The sequence below is a fragment of the Enoplosus armatus genome, chromosome 7 (genome assembly GCF_043641665.1).
Source record: "Enoplosus armatus isolate fEnoArm2 chromosome 7, fEnoArm2.hap1, whole genome shotgun sequence".
Taxonomy (NCBI): domain Eukaryota; kingdom Metazoa; phylum Chordata; class Actinopteri; order Centrarchiformes; family Enoplosidae; genus Enoplosus; species Enoplosus armatus.
The window spans coordinates 20,128,478-20,154,179 of record NC_092186.1 but is presented as its reverse complement, the minus strand read 5'-3'; the positions used below and the strand labels follow the sequence as shown (position 1 = coordinate 20,154,179).

The following is a 25,702-nucleotide window of genomic DNA, read 5'->3' as shown; positions in this document are numbered from 1 at the left end:
CTAGCTGGTGAACGCTGAGGAACATTTAGCAGCTAAAGCTAAAAAGAGAGAGAATATACAACTTAAGTTATGATATGCTGTGTTATGATGTGTTCAGCCCCCAAGCAGCCAAAATAAATCTATTAATACTAGTTTAAACTAGGCCTACTTCTCAGTTTGGAAGCCCTCACAAGGACCCCTGATGGTCCCAGGACCCCACTTTGGGAGCCACTGCTGAAGGCTACCGTTGCCACAATTATTGAACTAATAATACAGTCTCATAGGGAAACACGTTGTTTTTATCAGAAGCATGAATCACACGGCTCAGGTCTGCTGTGCGTGTCATGCTTGTTACTCATCTAAAGTGGAAGAAAAGATGCTTGTTGCAGGCAGAGGCAGCAGCAAGGTGCTGGTCTGACGCGCTGACGTCACCAAATCTTTGACAGCACTTCCTGGAGTGGTGTTTGTTGTGGGAAATAAACGCCGTGGTGCTGAACTGGGGATTCAGGCTACATTAACGGGAGAAGGACGGCACAAACTATTTACACTACCCCACCTCCAAGCATGCGGTCACGGCAGCTTTCGACCGGTCTCAGATAAGACAGAAGAAGTGGCGGTTGAGAGTGAGGACGGACGGGGTGGAAATATTCTCGGACAGCCAGCAGAGCAAAGCAGAGCCGCCGACAGCACGGAGTTGTCGCGATGTTGTAGCTAAACCATGGACAGCAGAATAAAGTAAGACCTCTGAGTTTTGTGGTGCCCCCCCCCCCCCCTCCCTGTCGCTTCTTGATATAACTAGTACTGTCGAGCTAACGGCTAACGTGCGGTCCAGGCACGTAGCCTTAACTCGGAGCTGAATGTGAAATACGAAGGAATGTTTGGCGTAATTTGAGCCATCTCCAGCAGTGGATTTAATAGCCAGGCCAGCTGGCTCGACAGCATTTGGGTCAGTCTGTTGCTCTGTCTCTTACTAGCTGACCACCAATTAGCAGCTCCGCTAGCCAAGCCGACAGCTTTAAATAGGTTACATGTGGACACGACACCGAGCGACCCGGGTCCAGTGACCCAAGTTTGTCCTGATGTGTTGTCAGATGTAAAAAAAACTTCTCATTCTTACATTCAGACTAATGCAATCAGCGTTAGCTAACCTGCCGTTGTTGACATTGTCGGCTATTGACAGTGTGACTCATGAAAAGTAGGACAGGTCCACGGTATGATTACAAATATTATACTAAGGTACATTCAATGGAATTAAACCCAGTTGTTATGTGTGCTAATGCGGAATACACACTTGTTGCCCACGATTGTGTGTAATAACATCTGCCCCTTATTTCCCCTGAGTAAACAGTGTTTTGTTCCTTTCAGGGAGAATCCAGAAAGAACATTTGATCTGATTGTGCAGGTGGCATGTCCAACATCTGAAAATGAGGGTAGGTGATATCATTATTTCCATTAATAACGAACTGTCAGTCTGTAAGCTGCTTGGTGGAGGCAAGTAAAACAAAAACGTTTCTGAACCTGTACATTGCATGCATAACTAATGGAGCTTGAGCTGAAACAGTTGGTCAGTGAATTGATTATTTTGACAGAGAATTAGTTTTGATCTGCATTTTTTAAGCCACATATGCCCTTAATTCACTTATTCCATCAATGTATCATTATAAATTAAATATCTTTGGATTTTGGCCTGTTGTTCAATCAAACAAGGTATTTGAAGACACCACCTTGGGCTCTGGAAAAGTGTGATGGGCATTTTTCACTATTTTCTAACATTTTATAGACCAAAAGGTTAATTGATTAATCAAGAAACTAATTGGCAGATTAATCAATAATGAAAATAATTGTTAATTGCAGCCCTAAATAGAGCATATTCATTTTAATTGATTGTTACATCTATCAGTGCTGAAATTATTAGTTGGTTGGCATAAAATGAATCAAAATTTTAATTGTTTTAATAACCTGTCAATCATTTAATGGGACATTTCTCTCAAATTTCCTACATTTTGCTGAACAAATAAATAAAGAATCGATAAATGAAAGAAAAATAGGTGACATAGTTTTTGACAGTGAAACTAATTGTTACTCGTGGCCCTATCCATCTTGATAAAGAGGTGTATGGGTTTTTGCCCGTCGTACCTTTTTGTGTGCCATGTGTTTGAAAGAATGTAGTGTAATTACAGTAATTGTAAGGCTGTACAGCCAAGATGTCATGTAACGTTGGCAGCAGTGTTTACCAAATGCACTTGCACAGCATTTTAAGTCAGACAGCGAGTGTCACAGAACTACACTGCATGACTGAGTTCAGTCTTACACAATGGGAGCAATCATCATGTCTGTGGTGTTATTATGTGTGCTCCAGAGTGTACTCCTAAGGACTAGAGGAGGTCAACATTGAGATGTTAGCTGCTTTAAGATGTTTATTAGTGTTGTGGATTCTTTATTTATTTGACTGATTTTTCAGTCTGCACTGTTCTGCTATTAAGCCTGACCAGAAGTTAACCAGTGCAGGCATTTCTTTTGTAACCATGACCCCACAAAGATGTTGTTTTAGAAAGATTACACTTGGGTCAGCAAGCTGCATTAACTGTTCTGCTGTTTGCAGTGGTCAAACATTCCAGCAGTGGTGGTCAGTACAGAAAGTGTTCAGACTAGCCCGGGAAATGACTGTGGCCAATGAAGAACAACACCATATTCTACCCTTTATGAATATGGGAAATAATGTAACCTATATTTCACATCAATATCCAGTGTCGCCCATAAGTCAAATATCATGTAAAAACATTTTCACTGCACATTACACCAGCTGTCTTATTTTGCCCGCTCAGTTTTGACGTTAAAGAGGTGTTATGTGGACGGTTCACTTGTGCAGCTGCTGAGCTGACCAGAGTAGACTGAAAGTTGTCCTTGGATGTAGTTCTGATATTGGATTTTAAACCAAACTCATAAACCACCGGCCTGCGCTGCAATAACTGACTTCCCCCATGTATGATCCAGGGTCAGACTCATATCCGGACTCCTGCTCCCTGGAGCACAGCTTCAGAGCAACGTTTGCGCACCCCTCAGGTCAATTGGAACGTACGCATTCTGCTCAGTCATTTCACCACAGTGCTCTCTCTGCCCTGTGCCGAGCCCTGATTGGATATAAGAATGTCTCTGTTGAGGACGTCGTCATGATGTAGATGTATATTATCTGCCAGCGGGGGCTTTCAGTTGTGTTGGATTGTTTTTTAAAGGAGTGGTTTCAGATAACCATATGAGGAATGAACCACTTCTCTCTGAATCCCATCAGTTTCCTTTTCTTTGACTTGGCTTTAGCTGACGTCTGTATGAAATGAAATGCTTCTTTTGAATGATAATACTGTGCTGAAGGGACTGATATCATTTTACTAGGCCTGAATGGATCGATTGTGTGCGAATATTGTATATTTATACATACGTTAACCCCCAAAATTTGACCTGTCTCATTGTAATGTATGCATTTGTCTCAATTCTGTGGTGCATATTTTTATTATGAGCTGAAAGGGTTAATGCTATGAGTCATAGCAGAACTGCTTTGGCCAGCTATGAAACCTCCACAGTCAGTCACCACAAACTAGGGCTGTTTCTCCTACAGCCAAACATTAGGTACTTGGCCAAAAAGCACCACTTCACATTCACACATTATCATCCCACTACCTCACAGAGGCAAACAAACAATAGTGCAACCATGATAGACTATAATTAAATTGTCATAGCAACATGGCGTAGACTATTTGAGCATTTGGAGAAGTGGTGGAAGGTTTCAGCTTGCTCATGTTTCTCACATCTCCTCCTAACAGCTTAGGGAACACAAGTTTAATTTAAGATTGATTTTGGCTGCATTTCAGTTGTTGTGTACTACCTCTACCAGCAATGCAGCTTGTAATACCATGCTTTAAATTGACTGAAAGGGAGTCCTCTTTGAGTGACTGCAAAGCTTGGTGTGTGCAGCGTTTTGCTGATGCCGCACTGCCACCCTCACCACATCCTGGTCCTGCAGGTGTGAAACTAGATCTGTGTGTGATAGTTTGACATGATACCATTGTAGTGTAGAGGATAGGTCCCTTTGTTGATAGTCGTCATGACCAGAGTGCAGAGAAACATATACTGTGGTCAGACGGAAATAGTTTAGCCCTTTGTAGATGGCCAGTACACCTGTCCCTCAACTTCCTGTGTTAACTGGATTTCACATCTTCTGTAGTCAGCGCTATGCATGCAGACCACACACACATGTTTACAGGCGGGCCTGAAATAAACCTGTTTTTTATATTTTTTTAAGTTGTTTCATGGTGACCTTTGTTTAACCGCTGATCTCAACATATATTGCTCACTCATTATAAAGTTAACCTTTTGGCCTAGAGACAGTGCCAAGCTCAAGTCCAAAACTTAATATTTCTCTATGTGACAGGCTCACTTAATCCTACACCTGAGTACTGAATTAAGTCATTAATACTAATGCTAATGATCAATAAGAATCACTGCGAAGAGTTTGACTCTAAAATATATCAACTGACAATGATTGGCCTGGGAAACCGGTTTCATCTGTGGGGGTGGCTTCAATGGCTGGAGCTATGCTGACTTTCCATGCAGTAGGGATAACTGTGTGTACACCATAAAGAACCGTTGTCTGAACCAGTGATGCGGGCATGGTGTGACAACAGGAACAGCACATTAAAAGATTTTGCTTACCTTGAATACTTGTTAGAGTGTGACTTGACCCAAACTGAAGTAAGCCAGTTGACTGTGGCTGCCTCCTCCTTTACCAGGTCTCCCTTTTTTTGGAAGTTGAATTACACTAAGCAGCGCACAACCCATCCCTATTTAACTTTATTCAAACATTTAGCAATGTTGTGCAGCAAAAAAATCCAATATCATGTCAATAGCATATCATTGTGTTTGTGTTTTTATAAGCCTGTAATAATTAGTCAATCAATCAATTTTAAATCGATAATCATGATTGATGTTATTATGGTTGACAATTGATTAAAGGTCCTCTGTGGAGTTGTCTAAAGATGCAGTCGCCAATGCAGCGCATTTTGTCACTTCGTATTTCCAGTAATGAAAACCTAACAATGGTCCTATCTAAAATCAGTTCCACTGCCACAAACTCTGTTTTGTTGTATTTTGTACTTTGTTGCGGAGGGCTCACACTGTATAGACTTCACTGCGATGTAACTAACTGCTGTTAGGGAGGTCCCATAAGATTGCTGAAGATCTGTGATGTTCAGCCAACAGGGCCATTCAACTACTCTGAATGACTTGGGCTTTGCTGCCATTGATGTATGGCCTTTTAGCCCTAACACCAAGTCTGATTCACAGGCAGATCAAGTTATAGTTTTACTGTGGTCAAGGAGAATACTATTTGTAAGTGTGTAGCTAAAAACACGTCATTTAGAATAATTAAGTCTGCCAGTGTTGGGAGTTTGTTCCTGTTGGGCAAAGTCCCAATTAATACTCCCATGGGTAGGTTTGATTTTTCCTGTCATTTTGGCAAACGCTTGTGGTAACAACATAACATCAGTGGTGCAGGTAAGAACAGAAAAGTCCATCACCTTACAGATTTGATTATACTATAGTAGTGATGAGACTTGATGAGAGCATCAGCATTCCACAACAGAATTGTTGCTCGGGAGAAAAACAAGAAATTAAAGCTCACAGCTACAATGGTGGCAGTGTATATATCTGGACTTGGCCCCACACTTATAACCATGGATGTGTGGATAGATGACAGACACTAGCCCTTTTTCCTCATGCGGGTCCATGGAGACCTGGCCTCCCTGTTCAGCCTGAGCTCAGTTCCGCTTAGCTCTGTTGGCTCAGTGCTCTGTGGATGCTCAGGCTGTGAGTGAGTGTTGCCTGAGAGCGTGACTGGCATGCTAGCTACTAGCGGCCCTGGCTACATAAAGCCATATTGATGTGCTTCCAAGATGCTGCCAAAGCTAGCAGATGACGCTAACGCTGCCAAGGCAGTAGGTGGGGACAGATGCTACCTGTCCTCGCCCGCTCCCTCCAGCCAGATTGTTCCCAGTAACAAAGCAATAAACTTAATAGATCAGCATATCAATTTTATAGCAACATTCATGCTGCAATTAGGGGAACGATTTACTGTTTATAAAAAAAAAAAAAACAACCTCAATGAGGGCAGCTTGGTTAGCACTGATGCCTCACAAGGCTATGGTCTCAGGTTTGAAACCTGGCCCTGGTTTGTCTATGTGGTTTGCTTTCCATGCTCTTTCTGCGTACCTCAGCTCAGACATGCAGGTCAGATGAATTGGGAGCTCTAAATTCTCTCAATAAACGTATGAATTAATGTTTTTCCATGCCTTGCGATAGACTGACATTCTTTACAATATGCACAACACATTCGCACCCTCCATCCTTAGAAGATGGATGAAAGCAGTTGTTATCTATCGTGTTTCCATCTCATGTTTGTACCTGTCAGTTGTATACCATTGAGCATGTGTCTTTTTTGTCTTAGATAAGTGGCAGGTGTATCGTCTGCTTCAGTATCTCAAGATAGCTTCTCACCAGTATTAGGATACGTTGCCTGAGGTTTAACTGTTAAAATATAAGTGTACTTGCATAGGTTTTGGGACTCCTCCTTCAGATATACATAAAGAAAACCAGAATGCAAAAGTACAGAGTAGACACATTTTGCCCTTTGATTCACGTGGCCTTATAGGTTCACTTTGTCCAACTATGAAAAGTTACTTTTGTTCTGTATCCTAAGAACATTTTAGCTGAGACCTGGAGGTCTCACAGTGTCACCTACTGTTCACTAGTTAGTTATCAATCTGCTTCCTTCTCTGCTGTAGCCCCCTCAAGCAGAACTGTGATGTTCCATTTTTTTTTCCTTTGGCTTTCACCCCTTCCCATTTCCACCCTTCGTATTCGTAGAGCAAAACTCCCGTGTAGTAGAACTTTTAGAAAAGGTTGAACGTTGACATTCTGCAAAATGTCAGAATTGCTCCTTGACCCAAGCTTTGTCGTTTCTGCAGTCTGATTGGATTCCGGCTGCGTGTTGAGTTCTCGGCGGGCTCACACTCAGACGGGAGGCCATTGGAGTACTAACAGATGCCATGGCAGCAAGGAGGGTGTTGATTGGTCATTAGAGAGGCCACACTCCTCCACTCACACTCCTGAGAGGACCCCAGGGTCTCACACTTTGTTTATCGCACAACCCTTCTGCCTTTCTCTTTTGTCTTGCCCATATGACTTTGCTAAATTGGCTTTACACAGAATCAGATATCACCCAAGTCTTTGTTGTCTTTCATCTGTTTTTCCTCTGAAGCGAATTGAGGAAGTCTCTTAACTTCCCTGCTATGGTGATGGCCACAGTGTGAGTGAACTTTGAGAAATCCCCTCCCACTATATGCTCTCTGAGTGTCTATAGGATCATGCCTGACCCCACTGTCCAACTTTTAGCGGCCTAACCTCTTTTTTTTGTCTGCATTCATGGTGGAGGTAGGTGGATATTTGGGGCTTTGTTTGTGTGCTAATGCCCTTTTCTTTTGTGAACACTATTAATGGCATGACCTACTGAAACATTAGACATTTGGTGTCCAAAGTGCCCTGCTAATGTGAGTATTTATGTATGGATGATGTTACATTCCTGAAAGAAAAGCAAAATGTGTAATTGAGAGACAAAACTTGACAATACATTTGTGGAATAATTACATGTTCACAAAGCAAGACTAGACTGTTGTTCATTTTGATTAGCAATTTGAACTCAGTCTTCGAGTTAGAGTCTCCCTTTTCAATGCTGTTTTTCATCACAGTTTCACCACAGTTTTCGCTGTGTGCTACATAGTAAGATATAACAAGATATTTAGATTTTGGTTAGCCAGATGACAAAGTTGGCCAGCTAGTGTTACTGCTTTCCTCAGTGCTCTACAGCCTTGCTCTTTTGTTCGTGTCTGGAGTCATTTGTAGCTCCCTACTCGCGGTCACTCATCCATTCAATAACTGTGTAGTGGCCTGCTGCTTACTGGGTTTAGTTCCAGCTCTTTTCTTATTTAAAAGAGATGGAAGCAAGTTTTGTCCTCACATTTCACCCCAGCATGTTTTGTTTCTGATTATATGGTGACGCTCAAACTAAAAATATTTAACTTTCAACACTTTTGGAGTTAGCTTTTGGCCAGTGCAGACACATGACAAGTGAAGTGTTCCCCAGGTAAGGGTAGCTACCAATGAAATCCCAAGCCAGAAGAATAGATTTTTTTTGCAACCTTTATATTTTGGGTTAAGATGTATTTGGCAATAATGATAACCTACAAATAGAGCATTTTTATGATTTCCTCCACTTTTAATGCAGGAGAATTCAACATTGCCTGCAAAAAGTAATGCAAATTAATGTGCACTGGTTAATCTGGTTTTGTTGGTCTGGCAGCAGGGTTTGAAGGAGTCTGTTTGTGTAGACACAAAACTCACTGTTGCTAGTCCCTGTTCATTCACTCTGTCCAGGAACAGCTGCCTTTTCTTGACGCATCCATTTTACTCGCATCTCGTATCTTCTGTCTCTACCTGTTCATCCTCTTGCAACGTTTTCTTTGGGATCATACGTTGTTTGCATAGTCACAAACAAGGCGCAATCCTTCCTGCTCCCCTTTGTGCATGGAGAGAGGGAACACGTCACTGGGACTTTTCAGGTGGTGCCATGTGATCTCACTACACTCATGTTTTGGCAAACACACACACATGCATCCACCACCATCAGGACAGCTGTGAGTGGACTTCTTTGTAGTTTCTTCAGAGCACAGATTATCATTGGCCAAAGCATGAAGAACTGGGGTAAAATGAGACTGGGTGGGGCAGGGAGGAAGCGAGAGAGATGGGGGAGAGAGGATGAAGGGGGTGGTGGATATGCTGATGGCAGTAGTCTATAAACTGAGGTGTGGGTTGCTGGCTGAGCCTTCCCACTCACTGACGCAGTGCTGAAACTCCAGGGGCAAACTGTTTTTGTGTGTGTGTGTGATAGCAGGTACATGTTTAAGTGTATAGTGTGTGTTGTGCATATATGGCTGTCTATGTCATGTGCACTGCTGCACGGATGTGTGCGACTGTGCATGAGAAAGAGAGACAGAAGCGGTGAGAGCTGCAGGAGGCTCATCTGAATTCACTAATGCTGCCAGACTGGGAGAACATGGAAAGACTTCTAGGCACTGACGCTCACAGGCTATTTTTAGACTTCCCCTTTCCACGGCGAAAAAGTGGGGTAAAGTAGGGACCCGATCAATGATTTAAAATGAGATGATTTTGATGAATGCAGAAGAGTTTCATCACATCACCCTGACTTGCAGCCTCACAGCACTGTTGTCGGGGGCTTGTTTTTTTGTTTGTGTCTGTGCCTTAGTGCATGTGCTGTGCATCTTTGTGTGATGGCAGATGAATTTATTCCCTTGTGACCATTCTTAAGTTATGCTCCAGAGAGCTGTGGGAATTTTATGTGTTTAAAAATAAAAACCTTGAAGCAAAGGCTAGGATAACGTCCAGCTGAGTTTAGCTTCCAAAAAACGCTAATGTCATCTTGAAGCTAAGCTCTCCTTTACATGTATCATGTAAAGGATCAAGGATGACAATAGATAGGCCAGGAGTAGGTATGTTCAGCACAGCAGATGGCCCAAGCATGTACAACCAAACAGGCATATATGCACGCCCCCACAAACACACACAACCAATTATTGTGAGTCAAAGAACAATGATTGGCTGGTTCTTATGCATGTAATACCAATGTGGCCTAGTTTAGCCCACAAATGAACAGGATTAGTGCAGCTCCTGCTTTAATGTAGCTTTGGTGATGTTAATCTGTCCTAGTCTGCCAAATTGGATTTCATAATAAAGCTGTGCTCAAAAATATGTTGACTTTCGTGACTGTCATGTTGAGCTGATTTTGCGATGACAGCATTTTAACAGGATTTGGGGTTGACTCACTTCTCGTGGCTACATCAACCGGCCCACTTCTCTTGTCGTGTGCAGTGGAAATGATAGCCGTAAAGCTCTTATGAAGAATTCCTAACATATTAAACAAGAGACACTGAGATTTCCCCACAGGAACCATCAACTCTGTGCATTGTTTAAGTTTTAGCACAAATATGCATGCGTGGCTGCCATAGGTATGTCTTTTGTTGGCAAATAACGTATGATGTAAAATGATGAGTATTCCTTTTTGCAGGGGAGTCTCCAGCATTCTGCAAACCCCACTTTTATACGAATGGAAGAAGCAGATAAAGGCAGAGGTTGTTACAAAGGATGTAGTTTGTTTTTCTGGTCTCACGGGGCTGCTGCCATGTAGAGTGATGTAAAGTGATCTAAAAGATGAACGATGAAAAGACAGAAATGTGTTTTCCCTGGCCATTAAGGAAATCAACCTACTTATTGACATGATATGAGCACTGGTATCCTGACATCTAGACTGTTGTCCTTTAGACCTTAATTTTGTGGCCCAGGCCAAACCCAAGTCAAGCAGAACTAGTAGTACAAGCCCACTGTCTGTGCTGTCATTTCAGCTTCTATCCTCACTATTTACATGTCAACAGCTATGCCCTTAGGCTATGTCTCTTCATTCAAGGCTGCTCCTATGTTGCCTAACACCACACAATTACTGTGAAGATGATGGCGTTTACATGCATGTAGTAGCCCTACTGGCCCTTAATTTGGGTTCTGGCCTATTTTCCAAGACGGAATATATAGGTCAATCTTGATGTCTTTGTGAATGTCTGAGACCATTTATCATTGCAAATCATGTAATTCATCTGCAAGGTCTTTGTTTTCATATAGACGGACAGACACACGCACACACACACACACATACATACATACACACATTTATGCTTCCCTCACCTTCCAATACTTCATCTAACCTTCATGTTGACTGCTATTGTTGAGTGTATTTCTTGAATGTGGAATAATCCTGGTTATCTCGCTCGATTGGAGCTGGTTAAGATGAGGCTCGGAGTTGTATAAACCTCAAATACCCATTTTAGACAAACACAATGATGCAGGATTAACCCGTGTTTGTGGTCAGAATGAAAAGGTTAACATGCGTTTTCAACCGGGCCTCAGGACCTGCTTCTGACTGGGTTTAACTGGTCTGGTGTTGCTCGGCAAAATTACAAATCCCAAATTTGCCTCAAGGGGCTTTACAATCTGTGCAGCATATGACACCTCTGTCTTCAGACTCTGGTCTTTGGTATGGAAACTTAAACATGTGTCTCTGTGAGAAGTACAGGAATTACTGCAGGATTATCAACCTTATAGTAGATATTGATGTCAACTAATAGCTCTTTGAGTCATAAATTCTGCTCTTCTAAATCTCAGAGATACTTAAAGTTACTTGAAGCTCCAGTATAACAACAACTACTGAATTTCAACAACTCTACAAACAACAATGACAAATATACAGTTTATATTAAGTCTTGTGCGGAAATGTTTTGGTCTATTGACAGTAAATTAATTGACAAAAATGTTGATGATTGATTCATTTTTAAGATCATTTATCAAGCAAAAATGCAAAAAACATCAACAAGTCCAGCTTCTCAGTATGACGGGCAGTTTTCACTGCTTTCTGATATTTTATACACTATCGATTTACCAAAGAAATAGATAATAGAAATCGTTGTCAGTTTCAGCTCTAATTAGGTAATTGTAATTAATGATTTAGCGGTGATCTCTATGAAACTGCAGTTGTAGATCTGGGTCCTGTGTGAATATGGATGACAAGGAATTAAAGCTGTGACAACAGTCTGACATTAATGGGTCCAATGCGGGTAGAATGTGAAAGTGGGTGTAGTTTTATTGACATGTCTTAGTCTTAGTCCTGTCTGCTGAGTCACTTGTTGGCTAAGCCCACTTCTCCGATTCCTATGAGATTCAGGGCAAGCATGCTGATGAAGCAAAGTGAAATGATAATGCACTGTGAGTACTACGGATGCAATTTTCAATCGCTTCCAATCACAATTGTCAGCACTGGCAATGTTAGTGGCTTTTACTGAAGAACATGTGCTTACTGACATGGTCAAGGGTGAGCTTAAGTCCATGATGGCAGCAAAGATAATTGAACATCCAATATCTTAGTTGCAAAGTTGTTTCTTGTTCTTGGTTTGCAGTAAAAACGTCTTCAACCAACCAGCTTATGTGAACATAGATATATTATTATACATTTTACGATAGCAACAATAAAATTGCAAGGAATTATAGGATAGTGGATGAACAACGGTTGAATTGAAAGGCCCTTTTTCTCCAAATGGCCATCTCAGATAATTCCCTGAGAAGTTATGGTTCTCAAAAATCTGGCGTTTTTTATGCTGAAGTTACATTTTGGGGAAATGTTCAAGTTTCGGTGGTTGGGTAGCGTTTGCCTTGTATTTTTCTGTCAGTATTTCGTTCATCAGTCCTGCAGAGCATTGAGACCCCTGTGAATGTGTTTAGGATTAGGCACTATTGTACGCTTTTAACAGATACAGATGTATTGTCATCCCTGTGGAAGGATTGGCTGACTGACTGTCTGACTGCCTGACTGAGAGCTGTCTGTCTGTCAGCCTTTGCATGTGAACTTCAAATCACAACTCGGCACCACCAAGCATGTAGCCGCCAAAGGCAAGGCTTTACACTGTCATCAGCACCACGCAGCTGCCTCTGGGTGCTGTGCCATATGACATTAACTGAGATCGATCCTCTCCACACCTCAAGGAGCTGCTGTGCTACACAGTGTTTTCTCTGATGCTGCAACCACCACCGCAAAGACTAGAAAAGGAACTCTCCCCTAAGCATGTGTAATTGAGTGACAATGACCTGTTCACCAGGGTTCTTAAACTTTAAACAAGTTATACGCCCAAAAACTACATTTTGTCAGACTCTTTCACATGAGACTACACCAAAAACATGGATTCCTATTTGGCAGCAAAGCTTCCTTTACAGTGTATAAATATGAGCAACCATAATCAATACCCCTTGGTAATAACAAACAGTGATTGATTTCATTCAACATGGTTTGTGATACAGTTAAAGCGAACCTACCTTGCAAAGTGAGTTATATTATATAAAGTGAGTGTCTTTTTATTCTTATTAGCTTGATAATACAGTTGTTAATTTACTGTGCTGATATAGAAGTTTTTTGACTGTGGCAGATGGTTGAACCATATGGAGAGAAGTATGTGATTATGTGAAGTAGTGTTGGTTCTTAATTCAACCAGCCAACAACCAGGGATGCAATCATCACCATTAACCGGTGCTGTTGCAATCCAAACTGTGCAGTCTACCCTCCTCTCCCCCATCTATTTGGAAATAAATATCTGGGTCATATCTCAGATTACAGGTTATACCTCAGATTTTAGGGCACATTACTGCTTTAATGTAAGCACATTTTGCAGCAACTGAACATCATACAGTGTAGAAAGAGTTGGAGAGTAGTCTGTCGAGGGAGATACTGGTTTGTTTTTCTTAGCTTAGGCGGCTAACAGTCCCCCAACAAACACGCTGTCTGTGTGTTGTGTTGAAGATGCAGTCATGCAGAGCCGGTGTTTGACATAATGTTGGACCAGTATGGAATCTGACTGGGAATATCAACGGTGATATGTGGTGATACACAGAGGCTGTCACAAAGGTTGCATCCATATGCTGCGCCACTCATTCGTGAAGCTGTGAAATTGGGTTGCATCCCAACTAGCCTGGAGACAGTATCGCTTTCACTTCTCTCTTTCTGTCTCTCTCTCTCTCTCCCTCCACCTCTTCTCTCCCTCTCTCAGCTCATCCCACTGAAGCATTTTTCTGGGAAGACGGAACAACTAATGTGGCATTAATAGGGTCACATCATCTCCATGCAGCTCTTTCTTTCTTCTTCTTCCAGTGGCTGAGGCTGTTGTTTATCTTTTTCAGATGTAGCTGTAGAAATGGCTTAGAAATCCCCCAGGCCAGCATCTCTCACATGTGAAGCCTGCCAGTTGATTTTTTTGGCTGGTAAAGCAGGCTCTACCTTAGAGGTTGTTTTCTTTTTGTTTTTTCAAGCATTGGAATTCAAATGCATCTTTTTTTTTTTTTTTGCAAATGTAGACCTATTTCTAGACCTAATCTAGACCAATATGATGATATATTTGTTGGTGCCTTTTACAAGAAATGATATACCCTTTTTAGAGTGTTTCCTATCTGCATTTTCTGTTGCAGTTTCTAAGTACCATTTTAAAATCAAACAAATCTGTTCTAATTTAATCCAGGTAGTTTTTGACTCTGGCTTTCACCATTTCTATCCGTCCCCAGTCCTCACTTGTAACAACACAGTGTGACCAATCAGTATTAGTAAACTTAAGGACCATATCATCGTTTAAGAAGTTTCTCTTTTCTGAAAACCTATGCTCACTAAATCAGCATGAAATGTAATGCCATTTGCAGTGTGCAGTCTGAGACCTGATAGGCAAAAGGGAAAAAAATGTTTTAAACGTCTGTGAGTGTGTTTTTCTTTCTGCTGGCCTTTGAAAGATGCCAGTTAATCTGCTTACTCCTTTAATTGTGAGTGTAGGGGTTGGGCCTCCCCCTGGCCAGAATAAGGCTACTGATCCAGAAGTAAAACGATGACCACCACAGTTATTCCTTCCTTTAGGTTGTGCATACCCCCCTAGTCTTCTTTAGCCACTCTTCTACTCCTCCTCCTCCACTATACCCTCCCTCAGAGGGAAGAAAGCTCCTTGTTCTGACAATAGACATTTTTTGCCATATGTTGGCTTGACATCTTCATCAGGTTCACAGCAGGTTACCTTAGTTAACTTTCACTCCACTGCCTGATGGGATTTTCTCCCTCTGTTTCTCCAATCGGCCCAGGCTCAAAGTCTAGACGGCCTCCGAGGCAGGGTCCTTCCAGCCCTGTGTCCACAATGGCCGCATTGTGGACGCTTAGTAGCGGTAGCTTCCTCCCGTTACAGCGAACAGGCTAGTGCTAAAACAATGCTTTTGTCCGAGGGCATACGAGGGGGGCCTAATCCACTACATACTGTGAAATAAATCTCTCTCAGAGATGAGAGAGTGAGCGAGAGAACTGGAGTGAATGAAATCATTGCCAAGGAGGTTAGAGTGCAGCAGTTTAACCCCTGGCCAAGAAAGAGGGAGGAGAGGAGGCAAAGGGAGCGAGAGAAAGGAGGAACAAGGAGAGGCAGGCGCTACATCCCTTCATCTCCGGAGCACGGATGGAGGAGAGGGGCTGCCGGTGGCTTTCACAGCCTCTCTTCTCACCAGAGGAGCTGCTGTTCACCATATGGGATTTGGCCTCTCTTAACAAACAGGCCCCCTATTCACTCACAACACACATTCAGTCGTTCATGGAATAAGGTGAAAATAGTGCATTTCTTATGCCTTTAGAACACTGGATGGCCATGAGGGCTCTAAGTCTGTGTTTGATTCACATAGTATAGAGAATTATAAACTAGAGGCTTTCATCTAAATGTGTATTCACACTGGATTTAGGGTTAGGTCTTTTTTGTGTTTTACTGGAATCTCTCTCAGTCTTAAAGCCAGAACCATGCATTCAGGCCACTATTATTGAGCTGCTAAGGTGACCCTATAGAAACACAAACATAGGCTTCTGCACTGTGGCTGTATTTCATCTTTATCATATGCTTTTTCCAGTTTCACGGAAAGTTTGCAAAGGCTATTTTTATAAAGCTTTGTTATTCAAAGTAAGTTGGGGTTTACTTTTAGTTTAGTGACAAAATGACTTCAAGTTGAATAACTTGCTGTGCAGTGCTGGGCAGTGTGAGGTTTCTGACACGCTGGTGTTATGCGCCAACTTTTTCTTCCAGCCAGCAGCATTAGGGCAGCATTAGGAATGACATCCTCTGCCAACAGCTTCTTTTTAGCCTACTTGGAAATCCCAAGAAGCATAGATTTATGCCAAGATGAAGATGCCAGCATTTTTCATTTTTAGCCTACTTGGAGGTGCCAGTAGACATAGATTTATGCAGAGAATAGAAGAAATAAGAGATGAAGGGGTAGGCTTATTTCTTGTTTCTCTCATGTTTCAGTGTACGTATATCTTGCTAATTTATTCTGTTTAATCCTGCCACGTTTAATGATCCACATGAGGAGGTAGGAAGGAAGTGGTGTCCGTTGAGAGAGGCAGAGGTCTACCTCCCACTCTTAGGCAATCCATCCATTTCTTCCCTCACCTCATCCTTCCTCCTCCCACTCTTTCCCTTTTCCCCCGTTCTCAGTTCCCAACACCCTTCACCTATTAACCCTCCTTTCTCCTCCCTCACTCTTCTCCTCTGACTTTTAAAGACAGGCGTCTCAGGAATAGCCAAAACATTGATTTTTGACCATCTCTACCACCACCCACCCCCCCATCCCCAGTATCTGTGTCACGGCTCAGGGGCTTCCTGCATGTTGCCCCCGTCGTGACTGTTGGAGGTCAGCCACGCTTGAAGCCCTCAGAGATCGATGGACATGCTACTGTACAGTAAATATTCACTCCTGAGCTTGCTATCTATCTGTAAACACACATGTACTTGTACTGTACACATTTGCACACAGACACGCATGCACTTTGTAAACAGAGACCAATGGTCACTCCTCCGTCACATTTGCCCACCTCCATTTCCTGGGGTGTGAATGGAGGAATCTAACTCTGGATAGGTGATTTCAATTCAATTCTCACCCACTGGATCTGTTTACGCTCCACCAGGGTGAAATATGCTATAGGTTGTTTTCCCCTTGTCACTGCAGCTGCCACCGGTGTCACATCAAATGGACTGTTTTTATACTGTTTGCAACAGCTCTTCGTAGATTTTGTCAACTGTAGGAAATGCAATAAACACATTTTGAATCCTTTGCATTTTTGGCTTTGACGGAGGTGGGTGATGGAGAGGCTGGTGTCTAAAATCAATGGATTATGCAGGCAGGCCAAACAGAGCATGTTTGTAAGACAGATGTATGGACAAACAGGCAGTGTATGAGCAGGAAGTGATTGATTTGTCTCAGCAATAATTAGTCCAGTCAAATGGCAAAAGCTACAATGACTTAGGTGCCCATGAACAAGGCACTGCATGTCTACCCTTTGTAGGGATGCGGTTGTTATTAACTGTGTGTATGTGTGTGCTCATGCTTGCATATGCCATTGCTGGTGTCCTCCAGAGCCCATGTGTCTCTAACTTTGTCAAATTGTATTGTAACTGACAGCTACCATTGTCTATTGCATGCAGAGAATGTTTTATGACCTTGTGAGCAAGCCAAAACATTTCTACAATGCACTTGTAAAATCCACAGCCTGTATTTTGAAAATGCAAGATCCCCAAAGAGTCCAAGTCCACAGAGGCTGCAGACAGAAATTTATGGCTGTCCAGAATCCCTGCCTTGCAAATCAAGTAATGAAAATTTTTGATGACATTTAAACAGCGCAAATTACGAGCATGTCATTTGCATCACAAATATTTTTTTATGTGCTGAAAAGAAAATGGTTTAGACAGGCTTTTTTTTGTTGTTGCATATTTCACAGTTGACATTGGTATTGCAGTATTCAGAAAGAAATGAAATGTCGTATTTTTTTGGTCAGTGTCATGGAGCTGTAGTGTGGGTGTGTGTGTTTTTGAAGAAGGGGAGGGTGGATTAACCGGTGTAGGATCTGTCATGGTGACATTTGTGTCCCCTGGCGGAGCAGCAGGGGTCCTCTTCACCTCTGTAACCTTCAACTTTCAGCCTTAACCCCCTTCAGGCCCCCTCTTGTGTCCACCACACGCCCAGCACGTCCGAAGGGAGGGGTATACGAATGCAAGGGAGTGAGAAAAATAGAGGGGGGGGGGGGGGTGCAGAAGTGAAGAGGACAGAGAGCTGCAGGGAAGGGCGGGATGAAGAGAAAGAAAGGTTAAGGAAGAAATAGAAAAAATGAGGCAAGCATGGGAAACAGAGAGAGGTGAGAAGAAGGTCTGGAAATTAGGCAGAAATGGGGAAAAGGAGAGGAATATAGAAAAGAAACGACAGCAGAAAAGAGAAGCAAGAGGCAAAATGATTGGCAGAGAAATGTGGAGGTGGAGCAGAACAGAAAGAATAAGAGGCTGTATGATAGAAAGGAAAGTGCACACAGGATGCAGAGGAAAGAGGAGATATGAACCATGAAGGAAGGTGTTTGGTAGTGTTCTGAAGTTCTCACATGTCCTTAGCTGCACGAGAAAAGTATTTCTGTGTGTTGTTACAGCTCACTGTTTTCTGCCTCCTGTGCTCTCTTTATTCATGCCTCTCTCTCGCTGTACACCTCTCCCCCTCTGTGACTCCATACTGAATTGAACGTACACACATATAAACTGTTTTCTGAAAAGGAGTGCTGATTTGAAGTTCATTTGGTGAAATGATCTTGCATCAGTCTAATTTAGAGCTTTTATACATGTCATACAAGCCCCACAGAAGGACTGTAACATTTAGGTAACATAGGTTTCTGTCCATGTATCCATACTTTTGTCAATTGCCGGAAAGCCATCTCAGCCAAAACTAAAAACGTTATTTTGTTATTTAGTTTTAACAACAGTCAAAAACCCTGAAGTATTCAATTTAAAGAAATACGAAACATAGTATAGCAACACACCCTCAGTTTAACCAGCAAATGTTGGGATAATTGTTTATAAGATTGTCATCTATTATTTTTTAATTGTTCAACTAATCATGTTAGTACTACGCTAAGCTCCCTCCTTCCGTCCACCCTTTTGTTTGCCTTTATTTTGTATCTTGTGGTCTCACCATTTCAGAAAAGCTTAGTAGTGAATACTTTATTAGAGCGGCTACCCTTAAATGTTGGGCATTAAGCTATTCATCATACTGAGGGGATATTAAAAGCTAGTATTTGCTGCTACAAGAGATAAATGAAAGGCCCCAGAAATGAATGATTGCATTTACAGGTAGCATACAGCTACATACTACATTTTCTAGTGTGTGTTGAATGGAATCCATTTAGAAACCTTTTTCACAGCAGACATTTTGGCTTGTCATAGCGGGAACAGCACAGGTGTAATCAATAACCTTAAAAATGACTGCATTCCATTTAGGTGACCCAGTTCCAGGGTCCTGGTACTGTGCATGCTGGCTCACTGGCGTTGCTTCCTGGGACACTTGATGGAGTTAAGCCATCGTTAACGAAATTTGCTCCACCTGTGCTTTTCCCACCTGACAAGTCAACATATCTGCTGTGAAAAGGGTCTTTTGGCACATCTGTGTTGCAGCCGCTATCAGAACTTGATCTCGAATTCTGACATACTCCTCTTCCCGTCCATTGGTTTAGCCGTGAACAAGGACACTGGCAAAGTAGGGATTTGCAGTTTTTTGCAGTGCTGTAGAAGCCCCCCCCCCCCCCCTGTTTTCATACCTATACACACCTGGGCAACCACTGTGGAAAGTAGGCAGGGCGGACAAAAGTTACACTGGACCCCCTTACCCTCTTCTCATCTGTAACTCCTGTCCCTTTTCCTCAGTCTTGTATCACACTCCAGCAGCGGTTCCCATCCTCTCACCCAGTAAATCAGCATAAAATAGCCCTAACTGTGGCAGATCACAGGGTAGGGAGAAGGGGGGGGCAATCTGAGTTGGAGCTCTGCTGCTTTTTTTTTTTCTTTCTGTACCACTCTTTTCAAGATGGGGCCCATGAAATTATCCAACAGGATTATGTAAGGCATGATGGATTCTGCTGCGTCCTGTCATCCGTTTGTCCATTGTATCCTTCTCTCTCTCAGGCGGCCTGGTGTGTTAGCCATGAAGCTACTCTGCACATTGTGTTATTGCAGTAGTGGTTCTCTCCTCTGGCTTCATAAATGTCTACATGAATATGCGTAGGGCAGGATCATACACGAATATAGTCCTTGTTAATACATCTTTCGATTTAGGGACTTAATCAACCTCATAGTTTATACCTGTTGAACTCACAATTATTGTTTTTCTGACTGAATTATCTATGTTATCAAAAGATTTGGGGCTTCCAGATTCACTTTCTCTCAGGCAGCTTTGTTTAGGCAGAGGTGGGGGTGTGTTCATGAGCCTGTAGGCCTTTTGTATGTCCATGACAGTGAACCTGGCATGTGAGAGCTCGTCTCTTCAGACCCTTGCTGTTGCTGCCGAGGTCACAGGGTGACCTTGGAGCTGTGGAAGCCATGTTTACCAGAGACCCCTGTGTTCAGGCTATGGCTACTTCCTTTCAACCACATGGCATAAGCCTGTGAGAAGCTTTGGAAGCTAGGTTTAAGAGAGATGCAAACATGTTGCAAGAGTGATACTAAGGCAACAGTAGGCCAGCAGCTTATTAAGGCAAAGTAAATGGTTATTTTGTGCAGTTTGGTATATTTTCCCTGTGTCCTACCCCATCTTTGATGAACAATACTCATCTTCTCTGCTATAATATTAAGATTTCAGAGAATAATGCTGATATATTTCTAAGTCTTTGTTATTTATATGAAACATTAATAACCTTTTGTAAATTCTGAATGTCTTTGAAGCACACTCTTTAAACAAGAATGACCATCCGAGGTTGTCTAGGACTGCAACTAATGATTTTACTGTTGATTAATCTCTCAGTTCTTTTTTTCTATTTCAGTTTTATTTGATTAATCGAAATTAAATAAATTAGCATGTAGTCTATAAAATGTCAAAAAGAATGAAAATGCCCATCACAACTTACCAAAGCAAAAAGTTTTATCTTAAGATTTCTTATTTAGTCTGATCAGCAAATTATCTGTATTTACCCTTCACTGTATTAATTTCCTGTAGATCTAAAAATCGATTAATCACATTAATCTCTCAGCACTAATGTTATTTACAGCAAAAGAAATTCACAAACCCCTGCTATAATGATAAACCTTTCAGCTTAGGTTTAACATCTCTCCAGCAAACAGCTAGGCTTGTATCAATGTAGGAATAATTAAGCAAATAAACTAGAGTATGTGCTGGTATGGCTTTCTTAAACGTGCATGATTTGGTGTATAATATAAGCTATCATATCTACACTGAGAATATAGATTAGCATATTTACAGCACATACAGCCTAGACGCTCTCTCTCTTGTCTTTCACTGTGCGCTGTTCTGTGTGTGTGCGTGTAAGTGAGTATATAAGTGTAAGAGTGTGAGTGTGTGTGCGTGTGCACAGACTCGCAGCAGCCACCCTTGCCCCCACCCCTCTCATTAATATGTATGTGTTCTGAGGCAGCTAGCGAAGACGGTGTGTTTCTCACCCGCTGATTAATGCTGTCTGTCAATTACCTCTAGATCCAACCGTGCTGTGGAGCTTCCCCCAGGACCACACAGACCAGGTTGGAACAGACTCTGCTTTTTCATTCTTCTCTCACTCTCTTCCTCTCTCGCTCTCTCTCTCCCCCAATCTCTCTCTCTCACTCGTTCACTGTTACAGACATCCTCTACCTCCTCCTCCGTCTCCTCTCCCATCTCCCTTCCTTGCCTAATGCCCTCACTCACCCTGCCATCCTGTGGTAACCCCCCCCAACCACTATCACCACCACCACCACCACCACCACTGCTACCACTCTCCTCCTCATCCCTATCACTACTTCCTCTCCTTCTCTCTCTATCCCCCTCCCCCTCCTCCTCCTCCTCTTCTTCTCTGTCTCATTGTACGTCTGTTGCTGGTAATGAAAAGCAGTGAGCAGGTCTTCAATAACCGACGAATCAGTAATTATCATGCAACCGTGACAGGAATGCACACCTCTGTTTTCCGCTCTCTCTCTCTCTGTTTGTGCCTCTTGCTTTCTCTCTCATTGTGCTACTGCGTCTGCTTCCTATTGTTTCACATTTATACCATTATTGGGTTCATTTTCAATCTGAAAGAAAAACCTGCAGCTGTTTTGCCATACTTTTTTGGCACACCCATGTTCTTCCTAAACCAGTCAGAGGTAAGTATTGCAGGGTTATACACACCTCACTGTCTCCCACAAGTCATATTTTTTGATGAGGACATGGTTTACTTGGGTCTTATTTTTGTCTCTTTGTTAATAAGATAAGTAAAATTCAGTTTTTCCGCTATCAGACTGTTTGATAACCTGAGCTGAAGTATTGAAATTGGTACCAGGAGATAAAAAGTTAGATCGGTGCATCCGTACTTTTCTCTTCCAAATAAGTTTGGCTAACCTGGGGGTCTGTTATCTAAATGCTTATTCACTGTTTTTTGCCCCGTAATTAACTTGGTGAGTACATTGTTGTTGTTACTGATGGCCAAAACTACGAAAAAATGACCCAAGTCGCAAATCCTCTCAGGGGGACTACATGCACACATATATGCACATAAATCTTTGGCATAATTTATATTGATTCAATATCCCGTTTATTTAAAAGCCTTAGCAAAATCCACCACCTCAGCAGGGCGTCTTTGTTATTTCTCTCTGGCTTCACCTTCAAAGAACAACAGTCTAAATCCAACTTGATCAAAACGATCACACAGCTTGTAATAATATGTGTGTTAATCTCTATGTTGTGCACATCACTCTGTAAGTAGATTCGGTCGAGTCATTCTCCTGTTGTTGCTACAACATGTGATGACTCCATGACTCCTGCTCTCTGCCGCTGTGGCTTCTCAGGCAGTGTGTGTGTGTGTGTGTGTGTGTGTGTGTGTGTGTGATTTTTACACTTAGTTAGTCTAAGAATGACAGAAGACAGACATTTGACAGGAGAAAAACAAGACATGCAACATATTGTTTCCGTTCAAAAAGTGTCCACAGCACACAACAGGACCTGGAGCAAATCCTTGGACAGATGACTGCAGCAGCCTGTCAATGGACTGAGAGGAAAAATGGACAAAACAAAAAAAAAATACTAGAGAGAAAGACAACAATATGTGCGTAGGCTAACTATTTCTCAACACAGCAGCCAAGCCAGTGAGTTTAAACGGCTCTCCTGCCTCTCTGATCCACTTTGAGGAATAAACGGGCTTGTAGAAAGATGCTTCAGGCGATGTCTGCCTGCCCCACAAGAACCAGAGCGTGCTATCAGAGTAAGAGGTAGAGGGAGTGAGGGAACAAGAGTGTGAACAAGAAATTACAGACTTGCAGAGGTAGGCACTGGAAGAGATGTAAAAGGAGTAAAAAGAGCAGCTGAATCCAAGAGAGATGAAATCGTAGTGTAAACATAGTGTATGTGTTGACATGGGCCTGTCTCATCTTTCCTCTCCAACATGTTTCTCTTTTTAGCCCCCCCACAACCTTACTTTTCTTTCATTCTGTTGTCGACCAGATCGTTTGTGTGGATAAGATGGCCCTTAAGATGGCTAGTTAGCGTGCTGTGTACAGAGGGATTGGCCCTTTCCCCCGTATACATAAAGGCAGTATTCACGGGCCTCATTACCAGGATTAGGGCTCCTTTCCTCCTTTGTGGGGCTGAAGGCTGGAGTCCTCTGTAGCGACAGTCTCTGTCTCTTTCTGTGGCCCGAGCTGGCCAGCATATGGCAGCAGCGGCCAACAGTCTCCACAGAGGGGCTCAGAGCTCAGAGCAAGGCCTCCTTTTGTTTAGGCTGTTATTGTTGCTCAGCGTAATGACATTTGTAGGCCGTAGGATCGGGGTGGAGGGGTTAGTCTACCCCAGGGGAGAGGGGGAGATAGAGGGAGACAGAAAGAGGGAGAAAGAGAGAGGGATGGAAGGAGGGGGAAGAGGCAAAGACATGTAGACAGACAGGAGTGTGGATTATGGAAATATGAATTGATTTTTTTTTCTGTGCCGTGGTAGAATAGAAAGCTCAAAGGAGAACAGACTGCAGGCTGGCTGGCACACCGGGGTGGTGCTGGGGAAATGTGAAGTGAGAGGCGCTTGCTCCCTCTTTCTCTCTCTCTCTCCCCTCTCTTTTTCTTTTTCCCTCCTGCTCCCCCGGTTCCTCCCTCAGCCCCTGAGACTCTTGATGCCCTGGTCATCCGCAGATGCCACTTGGATAGAGAGGGAGAGATGGAGAGATGGAAGAGAGAGAGAGAGAGGGAGGGAGTGCAAGAGAGAGGTGGCTAAAGCATATATTTGAATCGCAAGAAGGGCTTTTTTTTTTTTTTTTTGCAAATGAAGCAGACAGATGGAAATCTGTCCGTTTCCTCTCAGATCTCATCCCAAAGTTGTGGAAAAAACACAGCAGACAGAACACACACACACACACACACACATACAGAAAATGGTTCTGCCAGTTAATTCTAGCTAACCACAGTGTGGTGTATAGAAGGCCCCCTCCTCTGTAGAGAACAGAGGATAATATGATAAACACTCAGCAAGTTCCATAAACAGACGACCATTTGAAATCTTATAGAGACTGTGAGCAACTCCCCACTGTATTTAAAAATGTTAAGTTCCTCACATGGATACAGTACACCCTTCTGCAAATTGCTGTACTTCCTTGCCTAACACTACAGGGCAAAAACATTTTTTTAAGGTTGTCATGCTCCAACACTACCGTTTTATTTATTATCTTTTATTTTCTAATGTACAAGTTGTATATCAGAAAATAAAAGTTAATAAATGCAATGGTAGCCTTTCTGTTCATTTATTTAGCTAGCTTTTTGCTGTCCATGATGTCATTTTCATGCATTTAGCTCGAACAGCTGTTAGCCCACCATGGAATTAAAGGGTCTAACACATAAGTATTCAGGTCTAATGTAAATCACGAATCATTTAGTCGAACCCTAATGGAACATACGGAAACGTCCTTTAGATTAGATCTCACTCTCACCTGATCTAGTCTATATTCACATTATATAAAACATTGTCAGGATGAAAGAATAGAATGGAAATACCTGAGGGGGTGTGACTACAAGCCTGTGAAACTCAGTGTACTTCTACCAATTCCCTTACCTGGAGAGATACGTTTGGAAAAAAAACAGAGTTTTTATAACTCCTAAGCAGAAATACATATTAACTGGGACCCAGTGCTCCTGCTGGAGGGAGTGTGGATCAACACTGGTCAACCATGGCCACATATTTTGGTATTGTCCGTACGTTTTGAGAGAAAGTGGGGCATTTAATGTCAATGATATTAGGTTTTAGATGTTTTGTTTCTAGCTATATGTTTTGGTTTGTGTGAAAGTGATATCTACCTCCTGCAGATCCTTATTGCTGCAAGCCCAGAAGAATCCCCCCTCCCTACTATGGACAGTGTCACCTATCTATGCTCCATGGAAATGGATGAAATGGGATTGTTACACTCCGCAAATAGATTACTCTAGATTGTGCTTGCACTCTAGTCGTACACATCTCCTGTTTATACTCTGGTTACACTTCATCTTCTAGCACTTCTCCTCATCTCTTTGTCTCTCTATTGTGCTCTCTTGTACATTCCTTCCTTACAGTTTAGAGTTGGCTTTCTTCCCCCAGTTTACTTGAATATCATACACATACATGCACTCACATGCATACACAGAGATAACTTTGTGTTTGCTTTCTTGGCATATCAGTGTTATGCGTCATTCTAGTTCAACTTGGTGCTCCTTTTAATCTTTTCCCTTTTTTTCACATCTGTCTCCAGTCCTGTCTTTTTCTTTCTCCACCTTCATAACTGTCTTAATGCCCATTTTTCTTTTTCTTTTTTTTTTCTTGCAGTATCCTTCCACCCCTTCTGTCCCATTGTATCTCTGCCGGTTCATCAGCCTTCTCGTTTCCAAACACCTTATCTCATATTTCCCCTCAGAAGATTCTGTTGCAGGAAATTGCAAATTACATAAACACTGCATAAACCACATTTTTTGCCAGCCTGGTTGCAGCGTAATATCCAGAGAGAAATAAA

General features: G+C 42.4%; 1 protein-coding gene across 1 annotated transcript in view; it reads left to right on the top strand.

Annotated features, from left to right (window-relative positions):
• The first annotated feature begins 583 nt into the window (after positions 1-583).
• dennd1b (DENN/MADD domain containing 1B) overlaps positions 584-25,702 on the top strand; it is a 98,955-nt gene continuing 73,836 nt past the window's right edge. Inside the window, exons 1-3 of the mRNA XM_070909083.1 lie at positions 584-714; positions 1,345-1,409; positions 21,211-21,254. Coding sequence (XP_070765184.1) covers positions 698-714; positions 1,345-1,409; positions 21,211-21,254 — 126 coding nt within the window. The 5' untranslated portion in view covers positions 584-697. The remainder of the gene's footprint in view (positions 715-1,344; positions 1,410-21,210; positions 21,255-25,702) is intronic.